This window comes from Tauraco erythrolophus, chromosome 12 (genome assembly GCF_009769465.1).
Source record: "Tauraco erythrolophus isolate bTauEry1 chromosome 12, bTauEry1.pri, whole genome shotgun sequence".
In the NCBI taxonomy this organism is placed as follows: Eukaryota; Metazoa; Chordata; class Aves; order Musophagiformes; family Musophagidae; genus Tauraco; species Tauraco erythrolophus.
Genome location: NC_141476.1, coordinates 8,600,275 through 8,621,161, shown reverse-complemented (window position 1 = coordinate 8,621,161; position 20,887 = coordinate 8,600,275). Strand labels below are relative to the sequence as shown.

Below are 20,887 nucleotides of genomic sequence, written 5' to 3'. Positions count from 1 at the left end.
CATTAAAAACAGGTTTTGAGGGAATGCGTTGGGAGGTTTCCCATTAGAGTGAGTGCACCAGTGCTCACGCTGCACAAAAGGTGCTTGGGTGATGTCCTTAGTTCTCTCTTTGCCCTGATTCGGCACCCATCTTCCCATCTCCCTAACAGCGGCATTAACCTGGAATCAAGGTCTTGACAACCAACCTACTGTGTCTTTCTTTATCTCCTCTGGGGATACACCGTTACACAGGGCATGGCAAGGATCACCATGCTCAACATGTCATCCCACCAAAATAAAAGAAACGTGGTGCTCCTCCACTTGAAGAAGGGTTTTGGCACCTCCAGGTACCAGAGGGCCTTTCCGCCCCTGTCCCTTCAACTCACATCCATCAGAGAGAAAACAGGGCAGGCAAAAATGCTGGGTTGGTCCCACAAATATTTTCTGCAATAAAGACAGGCATAACTGCTAACCTTTTATTTAGGGAATATAATCCGAAGGCACAGGTTAGGATCGTTACCTGATTTGGGCATTCAGTTCACAACCAAATTTCATTGGCATTTAAGCATCTAATTCACTTAGGCTCCCCAGAGAAGACGAGTCTTTCCCTCCTCTGGTGCAACTCCTAGCTCAATTCCTTAGATCTATTTATAGTAAAGTCATGCATAGCTAATGATCAGTATAAACACAAACATATTTATAATAATGCTGATCACAGTTCAGCTGCAAGCAGGGGGAGAGAGAGAGAGAGAGAGAGAGGACTCCCGTTGGGGAGCCGCAGGCAGCGTGGCGAGCACAGTGGCAAGCGGTCGGTCCCCGTACCTGGCTGCGGGTCAGTGTAGTCCACAGTGTATCCGTCGAGCTGCAGCAGCTCTTGAGGTTCAGCTTTTTTCTCCCGGTAGCTGCACATAGCAAATGTATATTGACTAACCTGAAGAAAACCACAAAGCTAAGATGGCACCGGGTGATCACAACAAGGCAATCCAAAGCGCTTACAGTCGCCGTACGCTGACGGTGTGTTTACGGGGAATGGGGGTGGTGGGGCAATTTTGACGGTCGTTGCCCATATGAGACAGGCTAAACTTTTTACCAGGCTTTTGCAAAGCTCTCTCTGGACGCACCCTGCCGCGGCAGGCATCTAATTCTCCGCATCAGTACATACAGCGGTTTAAGCTCCTCCAAAAGAGAAAGCTCCACGCTTTAAAACCCTCTATCATTCATCCCCAGACAAGTGCAAGAGTGACACCCTGTCACAAACAATGTGAGCTAAATTGCTAGGTGCCAGTCATATTAAAGCAATCTTAAGATCCCACTGATCTCGGCAGTTGTTGTCATCAGTGCTGTAAATGGCAGCTCTCACTCCTCTGAGGTACCATCTGCATGACACGATACATTCAATGTCAAGCTCTTGACGGAAGCCGACTCAGCTGCGGGGGCTCTGCCAGGCTCCCAAATCGCCTTCAGGAGGCCATCAGGCCGCATCAAGACCCCGCGCGTACTCGGCGTGCTGCGATCTGGATGGTCGGCGAGAAGCTCGTCCGGGGAGGAGAGGGGAGGAGAGGATTCTCCGTGCCCCAGGCTAGGAACTCACGGGGAAATTTACTGTCAAATGATTTCAAATGACTTTGTTAAGGTTGTGTCACATCCTGGACGCCTGACGTAATTTTATTTGTCTGGACATTGCCTTGACCTCTGGAGGAAACTTTGAAACTCTGGTGGGTGGCAACGGATCGTACTCGTCATTTTTCAGAAGTCGGAAGAGATCCTGAAAGACGGGCGAGCGGCTGGGCAGGGGGATTTTGCCTTCAAACTCCAGACAAATCGCTTGGCTACACATACCATGCAGCACCTATTTCGGTGGCATCTAGTGCTAATAAAATGTCATTTATTGAAGTCGGGGGACCCGTCTATTGGTGTAGCGTCTCCCAGTTGGCGCTTGGTTTATTGCTGCCCTCTACGGGCTTCTGCGAGCTGCCAGCCTGCTCTCAGCAGCCCTGCCTGCACCCTGCCTTCCTCCAGGAACAGCTCCAAAAGCCACCTAAGAATAAACCCTATCATTAACACATTTGTGGGAGTAAGACTAAAAGTGACGCTTTAAGCATCTTGCATCCTCCTTAAAACTACCAGCGCTGACGAAAGATTGACAAGTAACAGACCAATAGCAGGAGCACACCAGTGCATATTCTACGTGATGAACTTTGAATGCATACCGTCGTACAGGCAACACAAAAATTAAAAAGATTAACACGAAGAAATCTAAAAATAACCCGGTGCCCCACAGCACAACATTGAGCCGACTCCTGCAGTGCTCGTTCGTGGCTCCGGCAGTATATTGCTGCCATCTCCTGGAGAAACTCCTGAATGTGCTTTATTTACAGTAAAATCCGGAGATTTCATCCGAGCAGGGAGGATTTGGTTTCTCTATGTTAGACAGTCTGAACTTCAGGGACTGTGCGATAACTTTAATTCCTGAAATGAGTCAGTGCTAAACTACGCTGACATTGATTGAAAACATTAATACAACTAACAGCTTTTTTTCCTCTCATACGCACTCTGCAGCAACAGGTAAAATTCATTCGGTAGTTCAGTTTCTTCTTCTCTGACCCTAAAACATGAGGTCTGAATTCCAGGCTCTTCTTCATGTACAAATAATTCCTCTCACCTTCGGACCCAGAGAATATTCTTCATCCCTATCAATAAGTCAACCACACCAACACAACAGTAATACATGGAAACACACATAGGCATTTCAGAGCTTATACTTCGGATGTGGAAAGTTACAAAAGACAAATGGAGACAGTGGGCTCTGATAGAGCCATCGTGGGACAGAGGTAAAGCAAAGTGGTCTCTCCTGTCAGCATTCACATGATTTCCTTGGAAGAAGCTGCTCTACATCATTAATAGAAGAGACCTCTAAGAGAAACCTCCATGATGCCAGGGCTCATCTGGGTTCACATCCTACTTCTCTGCTCACGCAGCTCAAGTCTGAAGCCCAAGCCCAGGATTGCCCAGGTGCCTGCTGGTGGGACGCAGACTGGGTCAAGCTGGAGGGAGGAGACAGCTCTCCATGGCCTCTGGAAAAGGTGTCAGCTGTGTCACACAGAGTGCCTGCACCTAAATGACTCCAGCTACTGACTTCAAGGACCAGCATACCAGCCTGTCTGTCCCATCCTGCTGCCTAAAGCAGTCACTGCTTGGGGTCAGAGAGGGGCTGATGCCCCAGCTACCGGTGCATGGTGGCTCCTTCCGTTTACAAGTAGTGGTAAAGCAAAACCCGATGAAATGAGATTCTGGAAAGCTCAATATGTCACAACTGTGCTTTACTGCTGAACAGCACAGTAGGGTCAAGTGGAGATTGCAGCTTGCCTTTCATCAGTCCTCTAAAATATCGTGCTTTACCGAGCCTGCTTTCTGTAGCAGCTTAGAAGTGGCCAGACAAGTGAAACAGTTAATAGCAGAAATTAATCTTACAGCCTGCTGAGTTCACACCGAACCATAGCCGAGTACGAGAGCGAGCGAGCAGATGGGACGGGCAAGATGAATGGTTTGAGTAATTGGAAAAAACACAGATACAGAGAGGAAACTGAAAGAAGACAGAGGAGAAATCTCTGCCCAGTGAGGGACAAACTCTCAAAGCAGCTGGGACTTCATCCAGGGACTCGACGAGGGCCAGGAAAGGAGCATCTAAGGAAGCTGAGCTGAGCAAAACTAGAAGAAGGGAAAGGCTACCCTGGCTGGTTCATTACAAAAAAGGGAAAACGCTTTGAGAAATAATTTGAGACAAAAGAACAGAAGGAATAGAAAGCGGGGGCAAAAAGAGAAAAAGACAAAGAAATTCAGGAACGGGGAAGCAGACAGCGGGAGACAAATGCCAAAGTTCACTATTCCCAGGCTGCTAAATTAGATCTGACTTTTGTGGCACTCGACCATATTCTGTCACCAGCTATATAATCCAACTGATTAATAAACACAGTAGATATGTATATGTATTAACCAGTCGTGACTTCATCCTTGTTTTTCCACCAGAGACTCCTGCTCTAGCGAGCACCGTTTTCCCCAGGATCCTGCTCAAACCTGTTAATTGTCATCCCTCACACTCTGAGCTCAGTCATTCGCCTCCCCCTTTCTCACTGTTGACATAACACCACCCCACTTGGGTTAAATTCTTAAATGGACCTTTCCTAGATTAACAGCATGCATTTTGTCCCAAGGGAGAGAAACTGTGCTAAGATACTGCCAGCTGTAATACAGCTTCCCACTTTGATGGGAGACTCTTGTCCTCTGGTTGCAGCTGTATGTTGCCTCCCGAGCCCTTTCCTGACACAAATGAGCAGAGGAAATGATCTAGCTTAAAGAAACAAATGTGAAAACTGTTGTTTTCACATCTCAGCACGTCCATTCAGCCCTAAACAATAGCACATAGCAGTTGTCCTAACTTCTTCCTTCGAGCAGGAGGTGCGTGTGCACTCTCCTCGGGCAGGGCTATGTGATGGGGAGCCATCCCGCGTGAGTACGGATGGGACATGCAGGACCTGCCGTAGCCAGGTGTAACCAGCTGTAGCATCTATTTAACCAGCAGTTCCCAAACGTCTTGTATTTACCATTGACACTCAAGGTTTCTCAAGAATCACTACCTTTTCCCAGTTCTCAGTGAGGGTCTAACTGAAAACATGATTTAATATGATTATGGGGACCAGCTATGGGTCATTTACCTTGATTTGAGTAGTACCACAGTCTAGGACCACTGGTGTAGTATATGCAATTTTGCTGAATTATTTTCAATTTCTGTTGGTTATTCGGAGTTACTGAACACTTACTTAATTTCATTTTATCCCGAGTCAGCTGAGTTTTGCTAAAAGCAGGAACTGTCACTGTTAGTCTAAATTATAATGAGTTCAAGGAGTCTGTCACTAGAACAATAGATCCAGGCGTAGACACTGCAACTGGTTTTAATCTGCAGAGAGTTGATCTGGTTCCAACAACATTCTGCAAACACCATCAGACACAATCAGCCGAAAACTGCTTCAAGCTACTCAGCAGACATGTCATCCAGGTACCAGGGAGTGTTACTTCCCATATGCTGCCAGAGCACAGAAACGGGGTTATGACAAGAGAAGAACAGATTCAGTCTGAAATCTCAATGTAATTAATTCACTTGCCCTTAAGAATCATTATAAGACATTTCCTATCGCAAAGCCAGCAAACCCACCAGAACCAACAATAGTGTTGTTGCCAGTACAGCACATTAGACCTCACAAAGAATTAATGCAAGCTCTGTCAGCTATCAAAAATCCCAGCTTTTGCACAATCAAGGGTCTAATTGGCAAACTGGCTGAAATTTGTACGCCGTGCTCAGGCAGCTGATACAGCAACTTAGGAAACACTTACAACATCTGTGACGGATGTACATTTTCTTCCCTAACCAGTCACAGAGAACTTTGCCCTAAATTGCTCCATCGCCTTCGCTTACCACTGCCACTGGCGTTACTGTTGCCTTTACGAAGCATTTTCCTCACTTGTGATGCTGCGGACCATTTCCATCCAAGCTCAGGGCCATATTCTGCCATCGCTTTCACGCTGCATATCTCAGGATTTAAAATTAGGCAAGTAACGAGTCTCTGCCATGTAATTTACATCTAATCAGTATTCTGCTCTTCTGCTGCTCATCTCAAAGGGTGTCTACGAGAAGGGTGGGCAGTGTGCAGAGAGGACTGCGATTCATTCGGAAGAGAAAACTATCCCCTCTTCCCGCACGGGTGCACGCTGGAGGAGCACACACACTGGCTCTGCCAGCTGTGCCATGCTGGGTACCTTCCCTGAGGGGTTGAATCCAGTCCACCCAGCAACGCCTGTGCTGGAGAGGTGAGGCCCAGTTCTAGAAATGGCACAAAGGAACCGCTCTCACCCACTACACCCAAACAAATCATCTCCTCTCCTGTACAACCCTCGCAGCTACACAGACACAGAAGGTGCGAGGGATTATTCCACCCAAATTACAAGGCAGTTATTGCTCCTTTCCGCTTCTCTCCAGGGCTTACACAAGCCAAGTGGCAGTGGAAACGCTCCCCGCAAAGCTCCTTTTTTTACATATGTGCGCAAAGCCTCCGTTCATACCAGCGAGGCATCGCTGACACAAAAGAGACCAACTGCCATCAACACCTTCCGCCTTGGTGCCGCCCATGCAGTTTGGCACCTTTGTGCCTTGTTTAGATGGTTATGAAGAGTTTGAGTATTTATTACCACGAATTTCTTAACTGCTGGTACCAGAAGGGAGAGCGGTACCACCCAATAGGACTGAAGGAACTGAGCCTGTGTCCATCTGAAATGGGGAAAGAGGGGCAGAAGAGGGCACGGGACCAGGAGGAGGCAGTCACTTTGCAATAGACGAGAGAGGAGACAGAGCTGAAACAGAAGATGCTACAGGTAAGGGACAGAGATAAGGGATCAGAAAGGAAACATTTAGTTATTAATGCAAACTTACAGCCTTGCCCTCCTGGCAGTGTCACGGACTGACCAAACCACTACATCCCAAATGGACTTCATGCTTTGGACTCCATCACTTGGCTCTGGTGCAAGCAGGAGCCGGGTGCGGACGCGCGAGCTCCTGAAATAGGGGCTGCTCTTTGTCCATTCTCTACGTAACTGAGCCAGCTCACCTTCCTGCTGGGGTGATTCTCTGTCTGCAGCTTAGCAGAGTTCAGAGCATCCTGGACATCAACACCTTTGTTGCCAATCCCTGTTCGTACCAGCACCCATCCTTTGCATTGCATGAAAAGCAAATGACAAACATACGGACAGCAAAGTATTTTTATTCCATCTTTATTGCCTGCTGACATGTTCAATATGCTCAAACTACATCTGAGGGACTGCATAGAGAGTGTTTCTTGTTTATATTTGATGTACGGCAGAACACTTTACATTGCACCAAATGTTGAGCAAACGGTAACATAACAGAGAAGCTGCAGTGGCAGCTGGAATTTCTGAGGTGGGCTACAGAGACTCTCTGGGGGCAAAAGTCTGCTCATCTTATTCAAATGAATCGCTTTCCTGGCCAAATTCTGCTCTTATATGCCAACTGACGAATACAGACCTAGTAACATGAGAAAACATGGAATAACTCTGAGAGCTTCAATTCCATGGCAAGCTGAAGAATACATAGCAACTGAAAACTAGAGAAGTGACTGCAACCACACAGAAAGGACACAACAAAGGCTCCTTGAGAGAGACATGAGAATCTATGTCCAAATCTGCAAATCCTCGTACACAAGAGTATCAATAATCTTATTTAGGGGAGAAGATATTTTAGGAAAGAGGATTCTTTGCTTCAGAGAATCCTTCTTCACAGGGAAAAAGGGGATTGAGAACTTGGTCTAATAAGAATGAACCAGCTCTCAGGGAAAAGCAATACTAGTTGCTCTACAGGTGATGACAGACTGTCACAGCATTTTTAACTTCATTTCAGAACATAATAATGGAAACATATAGAGAAAAGCAATCACTCAATCCCTGTCCAAGAACAGGGTCTCTGCACAATGTTCCCAAAAGGCTTTTCCTTCATTATGGCCTCTGCTGCTTCTTACCCAGAGGACAGTTCGGGATTTAACTCTAGCAGTCTAGCTCTGCAAGACGCTGGATTTGCCTGCGAGGTGCCAAGCATCCCAACTTCACCAGGGACCTGGCCAGTCCCTGCACAGAGAGGGCATTTGCAAACCAGATGCCTCTAAGAATAGACAACACAGATCCTAAACCCACCACTTTTATCTAAATCTAAATATACTGCTCGGGCAGATAGAGGCATCTCCTGTGGCTGCTCTACACTAACTCCCCCACTTCTGTGGCCGTTTTGATCCCGTTTGGAGTGAAAAACAAGAACTTAAACTGTCACTGTCAATTCTACTTGGTTATTGGACTTGGTACTCTCTAAATGGGGTCCTACTTACATGGGTCACGCACACCATAAATCCCTTTTACCTCCCCAGGATGGATTTTCTTATCTGCCACATAGTTTAGTGCTACGAAAGCCAGTGGTAAGGGACAAACAGGGAAAGCTATTAAGCATCCTACTGAGACAGTTGAACTTGGAGTAGTAATTAACTCAAAACAAACTAACTAGTTTACACCAGGTGATTTTGGACTAGAGAAGCCAGCTGTGTAGGTGGAAGATGGACTGCACAGACTTCTCCCCTTATCAGCACACAAGCATGTTCCATCTGAAATGTGGAGCCTGGTGTACCATCTCAGTTCTTACTCACAGGTGAAATCCAGGCCCCTCTGCGGCAGACCTGCCATCTGCTTCATCAGCAGTAGGATTTCATCCTCTGACTTGATCGCTTTGGATCTGTGCTGGCACAAGATCTCAGGTGGATCCCACGTGATTCCATCAGAGCACCTCTGTGTTGCTTTCATCACAGAACCCTGCACAAAGCTTTTACTTCTTGTACTTAGAGACAACATACCTTGGGGAATTCAGAGAGGAGGGAGAGAGAGAGATGGACTCAAGAGGACTCTGTGGCTTTATCAAGTTGGTGTGAAGATGGAGCTGCTCAAACTGGGGCCCCACACTTCCGTGGCCAAGGCAGTGGTTTCTGCTGCCCTTGGGAAGGTGAGGAAAGACCTGACACACCAAGCACTGACCAGATCATAGAATCATAGAATGGTTTGCCTTCGAAGGGACCTTCAAGATCATCTAGTTCCAATCCCCCTGCTGTGGGCAGGGACACCTTCCCCTTTTAGGTGATCCTTTTAGGTCACAGAGGATGTCATCTGCCTGTTTCCTTGAAATTCTTAATCATGGTCAACATACAGGTCTGCTGAAACTGAGAGGGCAGAAGGTGAAAAAAAAGAAAAAAAAAGGAAAAAAGAAGAAAGACATTGCAAAATGATGGAAGAGAGCTGCAGACAATAAGAGGCAGTTATGAACGTGAAGGCAAGATAAATGTCAGGAATGAAATACTGACTCAGATGTAGCCAGTGATGAAACTTCTGTAGATTTCAATGAACTTCACATTTTACCTGGAGGCTCAAAAGGGAGCACTGGCACCCAAGTACCTCCAGCCAAGACCAACCGAGCTTCCTCCTTATCTTATGAACTTCCCACTAAAATTGGTTCTCCATTTCAATAAGCATTCATTTACATTAGGAAACTCACAGCGAGAGGTCTGCAATTGGGATAAACTTAAGAAGTTTGTATACGTTTAGAAAAAAAATCCATGACTTAACAGACACGCTACGCAGAACCACAGCTCTGCATCAATTATACAACACTGAAAACGGTCAGAACAAAGACTTGAATAGTTTATTGTGATTTAAGATCACTTCTAGTTAAATCTGTTACCTGGACCAGGACAAAGAATCGTTTCTTCCATCTCTTCCAAACATTTTTACCAATGGCCCATAAATACCTAGAAGAAAAGAATAGATGAATTCAGTACACAAGTGACTATATGTTGTTCTCTTGCTTTTCAGTATTTTTTCTTCTCACCTAGAAACTGAAGTTAATACACAAGCAGGAGTAATTACAAGACTTTTAAGCCCCGCAGCATTCATGAATGTGTTTATTTCTAGCCTGAACAAATAACCTGTAAAGAGTGACACAAAAAGCTCCCAGAGTCTTAATGTCACACAGTATTAATTCTCTCTTCCTCTTTGTCTTACATCTTGCTCAGAATTTAGAAGTCCTTTAATGTCAGTGAATAGCTACAACATGGTTGGACGGGTGAAGAATACATTTGCAATGGAAGAATTGAGAGAGAGAAACCCCAAATGTTGCTTTAAGCCTTCACAAAATCATTTGGCTGAGGGGAACTGTCAAAGAAAGGGATATTTACTACATCAAAACCACTATCCAGGATCCCAGTATCCACTGGACTGACTAAACCAGGTCACTTCATTGAATTCCTAAAAATTGCTTCGCTACAGATATTCAAGCAAACGGAATAATTTATAAGGAAGAGTGAATTTACTGTTTTCTACAAAAGAAGAATTAACTTTCAAAATTAATGTCAAAATTAGCATTTAATCTCTGTGATGAAGCAGCCACTGTGACACTGTAATACAAACACTGGTAAAAACAGTGGCAGCACCAGACTAATAATAAACACAAGGATATTATTCAGCATTAACATGTTTTATGTACCACTATAATTACTTTAGTTCTGGCTCAAGAAATAGAAAAACAATTCCTTTTTGGTTATGCTAGTGGTTCCTCATGCCAGAAGAGTTCCAGTATACTCTTTGTGAATGTTTAAGCCACAAAACTCCAAGTCATGATAATGCAGGCACTGAGTCCTTGGCTAGTTCAAGAACAGGGAAGTAATTGTCCTTTTTGCTATTGCCACCAACATCAACAGAAAGACAATTTTAGTTCTGATAGCAAGCTAGTGTTGTAAACCACATAGTTTTACGCAGCATCTTGTAACTCAAACGTTAGTCGAAGAAAGCATGAGAAAAGCCAGGACTGCTCAGCCCTGTTGCTATCAGCTGCGGTCACGGAAACAAATACGACAGGTGAACTGTCCTTTCTTGTTTTTGTTGCCTGTGACTGTGGTGGAAAAATTGAACTTCACATATAGCTATTTGCTCTGATCTCATTAGCAGAGAAGATAGGAGGAGAAGGAATTAAAATAAAGATGAGTGATCCAAACCCTTTAATAATGAATTCAATCTAACAAAACACTATGAAAATAAAAATGAATTATAGCACCAAAAACGTACTGGAGAAAGAGTTAATCAAAACAGTTATTTTCCTGGACAGTTTCTATTTTTTATCACATCCTCAGCTCTGAACAGCAAACTGAGGAAAGCCTTGCCAACGGCGTTAGCTAGATCTTCCCAAGGATGATCTAATCTGTAATTTCATGGCACGAAGGTGGAAGCCAAGGGTGGTGGTCAGGGATGTCCCTGGCTACAGATCCCCTGACAGTCTGGAGGGGAGAGGTTTCTCATTTAACCTTCCAGATCATTAGTCCTACTCCAGGCAACTACTATTTAATTGTGCTGCGTATCTCTCTATAAATAACGACGATCGCACTGGAGTTTATTTCAAGCGCAAGGTGCACTGAGGTGCTTTTGGTTCTGAGAAGTCAATACAGTGAAACACGGAGTAACAGGAAATTATACCATTCTCAGTAACAGAGTCAGGCAGTTCACCTACTATTTCCTTATAGAAAAAAATAACCTAGCAATTTCCTAATGAATATGGTTTAAAATTTAAACTGTTACGTTGATATGCATTAAAAAGACCACGCTAAGAATATGGAAAGTGCATTATAAATGACTGAAGTGATTCTGTTTTTATATTTATCTTTCTTTTGACCTCCTATGAACTTGGGAAAAAGAGTTTCTCTTCTAGAAGCGTAAAGAAGAGAAATTTTCCAATGCACATTCAAAACAAATTGAATTCAGATCAAGACAAGCATTTACCCAGAGTGCTTCATGTTTTGAGGCTTATCCATTCGTACGGCAAGCTTGATCTTCAGGTCTTGGTCTGGGCAGTTTTTGGAAACAGTCATTTTGTGCCACTCTGATTGCTTTGGGCTATTGGGAGTAGGGTGGAGAACAACCTGCAAGTGTCAAAATCAACAATGTTAAAGAGTAAAATTATTCACGGAATGGGTTTTGATGGGGAACAAAAGCACAACGAATGAGCTACTTTTCCCTAAAGTTAGTCTGGAAATTTCTATTCAAGTCACTGAGGATGTTTTTTCATTGCTTTTTTAAAGTACAGCTTATTATTTTGAGATTAGTTAATATATTCTTTGGCTCCCCTATTTACCATGCCTTTGTTCATGGATTGTGCAGAACGGAACTGCATTATCAGCTCCCACTGTTTAAGGAAAGTTTAAGGAAAGATCATGGTAAACGAACTTGACACTGTCCAGTTAAATCAGTTTAGACATGACGGTGGGCTGCTGTGATTAGCAAACAAGTAACAAGTTTTTGCTGAGGTTGCCCACTGCAATCCTCCACTTTCAGCCTCATGTAAGTCAGTCAACCTCCAGCCTTCCTGCCATTTCCCACATGAGGTGCACTGTTTTGAGGGCCCAGAAAGCTCTACCAATACGGTTCATCTATTGTTACTATCGGGTTGTGGAGAAGCTGTTTTGATTTTACGCTTCCTGCTAACGCTGGACACAGTAGGCAACATTTTAGATAGGCTGGGGCGTCTGCCTGAGCTATGACAGCAGATAAAATCTGCACCACACGTCATGACACCAGCGGCAGCAGGACTCTGCTCCCATTTCATGCAGTGAGGAAAGGATGGGCTGGTCTTCAGTAAATCAGTGCAATGCCAATGGATGGAGTGGACCTCTGCAGATGGACACCAAGGGAAGTGCCTGGCTCATCAAAGGAACTGAAAGGCTCCAAGAGGTGAGTAATCTTTCCTGATCATAGCTGTGCTTTTCCCACTCAGCCATTACCCTTACAAAGCAGAGCAGCTCTCAGACAATGAGCCTCAGAGTATTCTCCCAGAACTACACCACATTCACCATCTTCTCCTGGTGTTTCCATATGTGTCCTCTGAGGTAGTTTAACCCTCTCCCTCCTACACCCATTCCTCTTCTGATGCTTTCACTCTCAGAGGTGACTTGCCTGGCACAAATTCATTCAAGTCTCCACTGTCCTGTAGTGAGATGAATCTCCTTTGAATCCATTAACCTTCACGCAAGCAAACTATTCCACAAATGGCAGCATTCACCCTTGCTATTTGCTGTGCTGCCATCACTCATTCCTTGCTCACGCTTAGTCTGTGCTCCTGCCAAACTCCAGCCCAGACCATAATCTAGTATTGCTCTGCTCTTCAACTTTACTGCTGAGTCAATGACCTACGGGCTGTTTTCCACCAAAATATCCTTGATGCCATTACCCTCTGATGAATAATTTTACAAATGATTTATTGCCTCCTCCAAAGACTTAGGTTAACATCAGTGGATTCTTGACCTCACCCTTATTCATCAACATTATTTATCACTTCTTTTATTGAATTAGACTAATGCTTTCACTGGAAGGAATCTGAAGCTGTCATTAGTTACACAGATAACACCAGTCTCTACTGCATCACTCTTGGGAAAAAAAACACACGCATTTAAGCAAATCCTGAAGATGAGACGTGAGTCCTCCATGTGGGGTGTTGTTAGAAACACGGATGGACTCAAACTCTGAGCCGCCTCCAAGAACCGACTGCAAGGCAGGTCGTGCACTAAACCGCATCTCTCAGTGAGGCAGCAGCCACTCTTGCTGTTTGAGATGCTCTCTACTTTGATTTCTAACTCCTTTTCATCAAAAGGCGCATAAACTTTGCTCAATGTTGTTGTAATTCACAGCTCTTCCCCTCCTTGCTCTAGCTAGATGAAGTCTTGGCATGGCTGAAACCCGTGGGAGCCTTGCCACCAGCTTCAATAGGACCAGGATGTATTCCCATGCTTTCAGCTGTCCATCCAGCAGTTCAGGGCTTGGGAGTATTTTCCAGCTCCCCTTTCAAGAAAAGTGGCAAAATGAGGAGTGCCGGCCCGTTGCCAGTTTAACACTGGCAACAGAAAGTGGGCATTGTACGTGCCTGGCAGAGCACAAAGCCGCTTCTCAAAGGGCGGCTGAGCATGGGGGTTTTTGTGTATCAAATCTGCTTCCCTCCTCTCTCTGTGCAGACAGGTTTGTGCCCACTCTAACAGCTCAACCAGGGGCTTAACATGCTCCCGGTTTCATTATTTCATTAAAAAAAGAAATCCTGATGCAGCCTGAGCAGACACGTGTCATCTCTCCGCTGCACCGGGCACACCAAGCACTCCTTTGAAGTTCGGCCGACTGAAAGCGCTGGTGGCCATGGGCCAGAGGAAATCACCGCCCGGCTCCCCGCGCTCGCCGCTGCTGGCTCATGTCCTTTGGTCCACAGGAGCTCAGAGACAAGGGATGGCTTCCCGCTGGACAAAGAGCGCATTGGCAGGGCTGGCTCATCAGCATTTCGGGGCAAGAGGGGTTGCTTTGGGGTCTGACGTCTTTCTCAGAACAACATACACAGCTAATTGCTTCCTGAGACCAGCAAAGTCAGCACCGCTCACGGCTGCCAATGGAAACAAGACTACAAAGCAAGTGGGTCTACACCGAGTGTAACCACTCAGAGGAAAATGCCCTGAATGGCATCGCGGCCGGCCGGGTGAAAAGCTCTGCTCAGCACGTTGTGGTGGATAAAGGCAGGAGTGCCGGGCTGTTTGAAGAACGAGGTTTTGAAAATAATCCTGAAAATATTATGGTGCTGTGTGGCAAAGCAGCTGTAGGTCTTCGGCTGGAGTGCTGCAGGTTGGTGGGGTCACCCCCTTGGTGAAAAAAGGAGCAGGACAAGGAGAAAGGAAAGATCAAGGTGTGGATGAAGAAAGTCCCCAGGGGCTGTGAGTCTTTGAAGAGAAGATTGAGAAGAGAAAAGGAGAGGTAGTATTGCTTTTCTCTCTCTCAAGGGCAAGAACAAAGGATGTTACATGAAAATGAAAACCCAAATATCTAAAATGAACATAAATTACATGAGATAAAACCACATGCAGCACCCTCCACCATAGAGATGTAAATCATATCAACAGCTCACTAGGGCTTGGAAAAACTTTTGGCACTTGTATGAATAGAACAAATACAAAACCACGTTACTTAGGAAAAGCTTTGCTTTACAGACAAAGACTCTCCTGCGTCAAGGCACAAGAAGCCACGGAGTTAGCAAGAAATGTCCCCATGAGTTAGTCCATAATTGGAAATACTGTACTTCGGCTTGCCACAGGACCAGTGGCTTTCTTGGCCATGGCCATGTAGACCAGGCAGAGAGCAAGATGTGCTGCTGAGCTGGGCAGACAGAGCCCAGGCTGCTCCCAGAGATTGCTCAGGCCACACTGAGCCATGACATGGGAGATGCCAAGCCCATGTGTAAGGTGCAGGATCTCTTCCCATGAACTGGTTTTCATGGGGTCTTCACCATGCAGATCTCATGTCCTCAAAGAGCTGAGGAAGGGATGGCAGCAAGTTTGCTGCCAGTTATGCCTGGGGCCAACACAAATTATACAGCTGCAAAAAATCTATGGAGATTAACTGAAGAGTGCCGAAGCCACAGAAAAGTGCTGTCCACAGAAAAGTGCTGTCCACAGATATTCTGGAGCTGTGGGCTTCAGCGATGGAAGGCCACCAGTTCCAAAGCACTGGTTTAGGGACCACAGGTGAGAAGCAGAGATGGGGTGGTAAGTTTGGCTCTGTGGCCAATATCCCGGGAATCTGAGCTCTTTGCTGTTAATGCCATTGATACGGGAAATGAACCCCCACATTTCACTCCCCAGTCCATTCCCACTGAAGCCACTAGTTCAGCCACAACCCTGGGGACAGCCAGGATTTCAAGCCCTTTGCAGTAAGCAGTGCAGTCAGCACTTTCAAACACTCAAACCGTGCACCGGCTGCTCAGCAGATACGAGAGCAGCTTAACACTCTCTCGCCAAGCTTAAATCCCCTTTTTTTCGCTTCAGCATAATCCCCTTTTCTGCTTCAGGAATGTCCATTTCCGTAAGCAACTTCTAAGGCTTTCTGGACTGCCAATATCGCACACAGGATCCTCTGCCTTCGCCGAGTGCAGGCACAGCCAGCTGAAACGCTGCCATTAAAAACTCACAACAAAGCCAGCATGCGAGATGCACTCCTTTCCAGCAGTGGAGAGCCTGCTTTTCCCCCCACCCCACCCCTCCTGAAGCTTGGCAAAAAAGCAAAGCATGTTGTGCTCCAAAGATATTTCCGTACAGGAGAGATTTCTCTAGAAAAGCAGGGCCAGAAAGAAATGTTATTAAACTCAAAATCTCCTTACCCTCCCAAGCTCTTTGTCCTCCAGAGCCAGCACTCCCGTGCTCTCCGTGAACAGCTTCACCTTCACTGCGGGAAGCGCGTGTGTTGTCGTGAAGTCTCCTTGGGTGCCCCAGCTGTGAAAATAAGGACAAAGCGACGTTCAGCTCCATCGGCAGGTTGGCAACACTACGCCTTGGGCATGCAGTGGTTAACCAAACATGTCCCGTCAGACACAAGTTGAAGTGGCTGGGTTGTCTGAGTGACAAGATCATTCGATTATCTTCTTAGAGAAATGTGGGACAGATGTTTGGAACAACCATGATGGTTCTTTCGGAGGAAAAAAAAAGAGTATTTGGGAGCAGCATGAAACCAAATTTAAAAGAACTTTTTTATTCAGAAGAAACAATGTGTCTCCTGCAGTAACAGCCTGTATAGTCACGACAGAATTTGAGGATTGAGGACATCTGCACTGAGGACATCTCTAATCGTTCATGCCTCTGCTCTTCTCTTGGCTAATTAACCTCTACTTTCCAGGTTGATAGTGAGGTCTGCTTTCTCTGGAGAAACCCCCGTTTAACTCAGGTCCTCTTCTGAGTCCCAGCCCAGCCCTCCAGTCCAGGTTTAAGTTCAAGCCATTACATCTGGAATAATCCTAGTTTGCTGGGACTGCAGAGCAGGACATTGGCTAACGGGACAGCAGTGACCAAGAAGTGGCCACCTCTCCAACTATATAATGAACCATGACCACTGTCTACTATTTGTACTCCAGGAGTCCTCCTCCAGCTGGTCCCGTGGCTTGGAAAGGAGAGCTATGTAGGCTTAATGACCCACAATATGAGAAACCTCCATCTAGATGTTTCTAGATGACATCTCCAAGCTCCTGCAACCACAAGCTGCCCGTGTGTGCAGAGAACACGAACTTGTTTCACATAGGACCCTGCAGGCACAGGGTCCCAGGAACAGTCTGCCAACACCTATGGACAAATCTGCCCTTTTAAGTCTTGCAAGAGGAGCCCACCATGCAGATGGCTTTCTCTGCATGAGGGTGGGAAACACAGCAGCTCCGCAGCCTGTCGGAGGGAGGTCTGGTGATGGGCTTGAGCATGTCACACTAGATGTTTTCTCTCCGGCCTTGGACACTTGCGGAAGCTTTAGGGACACAGCCCCAGTTTGGCCACAGAGCTCAGTGCACAGCTTCAGACCCTGCCTGGAGTCCTGTGTTCAGCTCTGGTGCCCCCCATGTAAAAAGGACATGGAGCTGTTGGAGCAGGTCCAGAGGAGGGCCACAAGGATGATCTGAGGGCTGAAGCACCTCTCCTATGAAGACAGGCTGAGAGAGTTGGGGTTACCTGTTGACAGGTTGACAAGGTCTCCCTGGAGAAGAGAAGGCTCCAGGAAGACTTTCTAGCAGCCTTCCAGTACCTAAAGAGGTTACAAGAAAGCTGGGGAGGGGCTTTTTACAAGAGTGTGTAGTGATAGGACAAGGGGCAATGGCTTTAAACTGAAAGAGGGGAGATTTAGATTAGATCTAAGGAAGAAATTTTTTATGCTGAGGGTGGTGAGGCACTGGAACAGGTTGCCCAGAGAAGTTGTGGATGCCCCATCCCTGGCAGTGTTGAAGGCCAGGTTGGATGAGGCTTTGAGCAACCTAATGTAGCGGAAGGTGTCTCTGCCCGTGGCAGGGAAGTTGGAACTTGATGATCTTTAAGGTCCCTTTCAACCCAAACCATTCTGTGATTCTATGACTCTCCTCCTGGGCCCTGTTCCTGGCCCAGTGAGCAGTGTGCTGCAGCTGGAGCCGCTGCCCGGTGACACCCGTGAGGGCTTACCTGAGCTGCACTAAGGAGCATCCTCGTGGAGTTCTCTTAAAGATACCCAGACCTTACCCAGCAGTCAGCTTTCATTTAGAGAGATCGTTGGGAAAAGAAACCTGTGAAATGCCAAGTCTGTTCAATATCCTAAGGGCCATGGCTTTTCAAACAGGCTCATGAAGAGCCTCCACAAGTGGTTCCACTCACATCAGCACGTCAAATTACTCACCTGTCCTAAGGTTTATGAGATACAGGAAAAGGCTCTCCTCTGGCGAACGAGCACAGACTGAAGAGGGCCACAGAACAAAAACTAAGTGGAACTTGAACTCATGCCTATTTGCAAGCTTTAAACAATTTTGAAAGTAGCAGAAAAGAGAAAAAAATACCTCCTACCCTCAGGAGTAAAAAGTCACGATGCTTTCACGTTTGAGACTTCACAGCTACATTTCAAGCTTTGTTTCTACAACTTAGAATGTTTGAAATTTATTAAAATAAAGCCAGACAGAAACTACCAGAGCTAAGCAAAGCACTCTTAAAACAGAGAACAGCTCAGTCAAAGACGAAGAGCAGACAAGGACTGGGGAAGAGTGCACCACTGCAAGGATGATGCTCCCAAGCATCTGACCATGCAGCGGCCCAACATTAATCTAGCAGATAAGAACTGCTCTTTTCTCTTTTTCTTTCCTTTTCTCTTTCATCTTTCTCTCTCTTTTTTTTTTGTATAATTCACTGTGAGCTAGATTTCTATTTTGTACCCAGAGACTCTGAAAATTCATCACACTTCCAACCTCATGCAAAGTGTACAAGCAAGCTTGAAGAACAATCACAGACAAGGTGCTTTTTGTAAACTAGATGCAACCAAGAAAGTGCCATGAGCGATGTGATGGACCACACACTGCAACCTGAAATACTGTGAGTCAGACAAGAGATTATACCGTATCTCATGAATCACTTCTATTCACTCTCATGCTACTAACGATACTTTCTCATTTTACACTGTCCTCAAACTAGATCCCCTTCTGAAGAATGCCAGTGCCCTTGAAATGACTGGTAAAAGGCTCAGATGACGTGTGGACCAGTGACTAGATGTTCTTCAAACATAAATACCAAACAGCAGGTTTTGCATTTGGAAAGTTATCGGGAAAAATAATTTACTCCTTCCTATGCACAAGGAGCATGGGTTTACGCTTTGCTCTCCACTGAGCAAACCTCATCCAACTGAGCTTAGCAGATGAGCGTATTCAGCACGGAGCTGATTAATGAACTCAGTTTCTTCGTCAGCTTTGCTCTGAAGTTTTCTCTCCCGGTGTCACTGTTCCACATGTTTCGTCTTTTATGACGATGCATCAAACTGCCACCAGTGCTAGGGAGCAGAGGCTTGGCATAAATTACTGACAGCACTAAAGGTCCAGTCGGATCCCCAATATTACATGTTTTTCATGTGTGATCCATCAGCTACCTAATAAACATTTTAAACATAAGAACCAAGCAACAACCTTATTTTCGAATTGCAGTTTCAGGTCACAGGTTACGTTTTCTCTCTTAAAAAACCTGCATTGTCATCAGCAGGGAGAGTACAAAGATAATCTTGCTTTGGGTAAGAGGAAAAAGTAAGAAAATATCCAACCTTACACTGTGTATTTTGACAGCATCTGCTTTATAGAACTCATATCTCTGTTTACTATTAAAGAGCTCTTATTTGCTGAAGCATTCCCAGACCATATGTTATCAACAAATGTTACTAACCAAATACAAACAGTAATTTTCATTAGGTTTCCTTCATGAGAACAACATTAACCACAAAGGGAATAAATGTTTCAAATGACAGTAAACATACATAGCAAACCCCTGACAACACTGCGGTGCTTACAAATTCATACCCCCAAAAGGCCTAAAAAGATCTGTGCCAACAAATAGAGACCCTCAGAAGTTGGGTTTTGTGCAGGTTGAAGCCTGCGGTGATGTCATTAGTTGCCATAGTGAGGCTCAGCATAAGGCCATAATTCATGTCACTGAAACATCATTTGTGTTCAATCTAAGTATGTGGTTTATCTGTGCTGTATATTAAACTATTGTTGAGAAAATTAGCTCTGGACATAGTTAGGTGTTAGGATCTTCTAAGGGATGACCAATGTCGTATTCCAAACTATTTGGGATACGAATAAGGCTTGAGCAAAACCCTGCAAGGGTCCTCGTCCTGACTGCACCTACGTATCACATGAAACCAGGCAGCAGGGTCTCCGACTCCAGCTGTTTTTCTCCACAATAGCCCACTTATGTGTTCTAATCTATGATTTTCTTGCCCGTCCTTGAGAGACATTGACTTAATAATTTCTATTCACCTCTAATGTTCCTCTAAGATCCTCTAAAGGAAACTTCAGTACCTATGACCTTCCCAAAAATGAACATACATGTTAGTACCCAGCAGAACACTTTAAATTCTTCCATTCATGCACTGTGGTCTCCACCAAGCCTGCTTAGCCTCTGCCTCATTTGAAACAGTAACCCTTCTTCCATCATTGCTCTTCTAACTTGATGTGGCCAGAACATCACTGCCTGTGATTTCTACAAATAATGAACAAGTGCAACTGAATTATATTGCTGGGCCATGAATCAGCCCTGCTAACCAGCTCGGCCTGTCAGTAGGCTAACATGGGAGCAGCTGGAGAGTGATGTGCTTTCGACAGGGCTGACATTTAAACATGATCTATGACCAGTTTTCCTGGGCTTCAAAACTGCCAGAGGACACCTTTTATCCCTCTCCATTTATTGAAACGGGTTTACTTGCCAGCTTGCACAGAACAAACGTAAAAAAAGGGGAAAATAAAGGTAAAAATGTGTATTAAAGGAGAGTTATGCTCTTCCCTCGGTGTGTTCACTCCAGGTGTGTATTACACTCTATATACACAGCAATGTCCTGGGACACGGCATCTCTCTGCAAGAGATGCTGCCCTTCTACCTTGCTCCCAAAAGTTTACCGCTTCAGTAAAACGTCTTACAGAATAACATTCCTGTATGTTGGCCAGATTTGCACCAGTTTCTTGAGCTATCTGCTCAGTATTGTTTTTCAAATGTAACTGAATCAGCAGCAACGCCTGTCCTCTGCCAGGCCAGGAGCACATCCTTGGCAACGCAGAACGTGAGGTGCATCTTGCCTCCATCCCTGCAGCGTCACAGTCACCCAAACCACCACCCAGTGCCCTCCTGCAGCTGGTTGCGTATGGAGGCAGGGATGTCCATCTGAAAGGTCTTTCATATGTGTGATCATGTCTGGGACAAAATTTGCAAAGCCACGTTTA

General features: G+C 45.5%; 1 protein-coding gene across 14 annotated transcripts in view; it reads right to left on the bottom strand.

Moving 5' to 3' along the window:
* CADPS (calcium dependent secretion activator) overlaps positions 1 to 20,887 on the bottom strand; it is a 220,084-nt gene that overhangs the window by 99,406 nt on the left and 99,791 nt on the right. For all 14 annotated transcript variants that reach the window (XM_086619182.1, XM_086619184.1, XM_086619187.1 and 11 more), the window contains exons 7-10: positions 15,800 to 15,911; positions 11,401 to 11,540; positions 9,314 to 9,380; positions 802 to 910 (exon numbers count right to left, since the gene is read on the bottom strand). In XM_086619182.1, the coding sequence (XP_086475308.1) occupies positions 802 to 910; positions 9,314 to 9,380; positions 11,401 to 11,540; positions 15,800 to 15,911 (428 nt within the window). The remainder of the gene's footprint in view (positions 1 to 801; positions 911 to 9,313; positions 9,381 to 11,400; positions 11,541 to 15,799; positions 15,912 to 20,887) is intronic.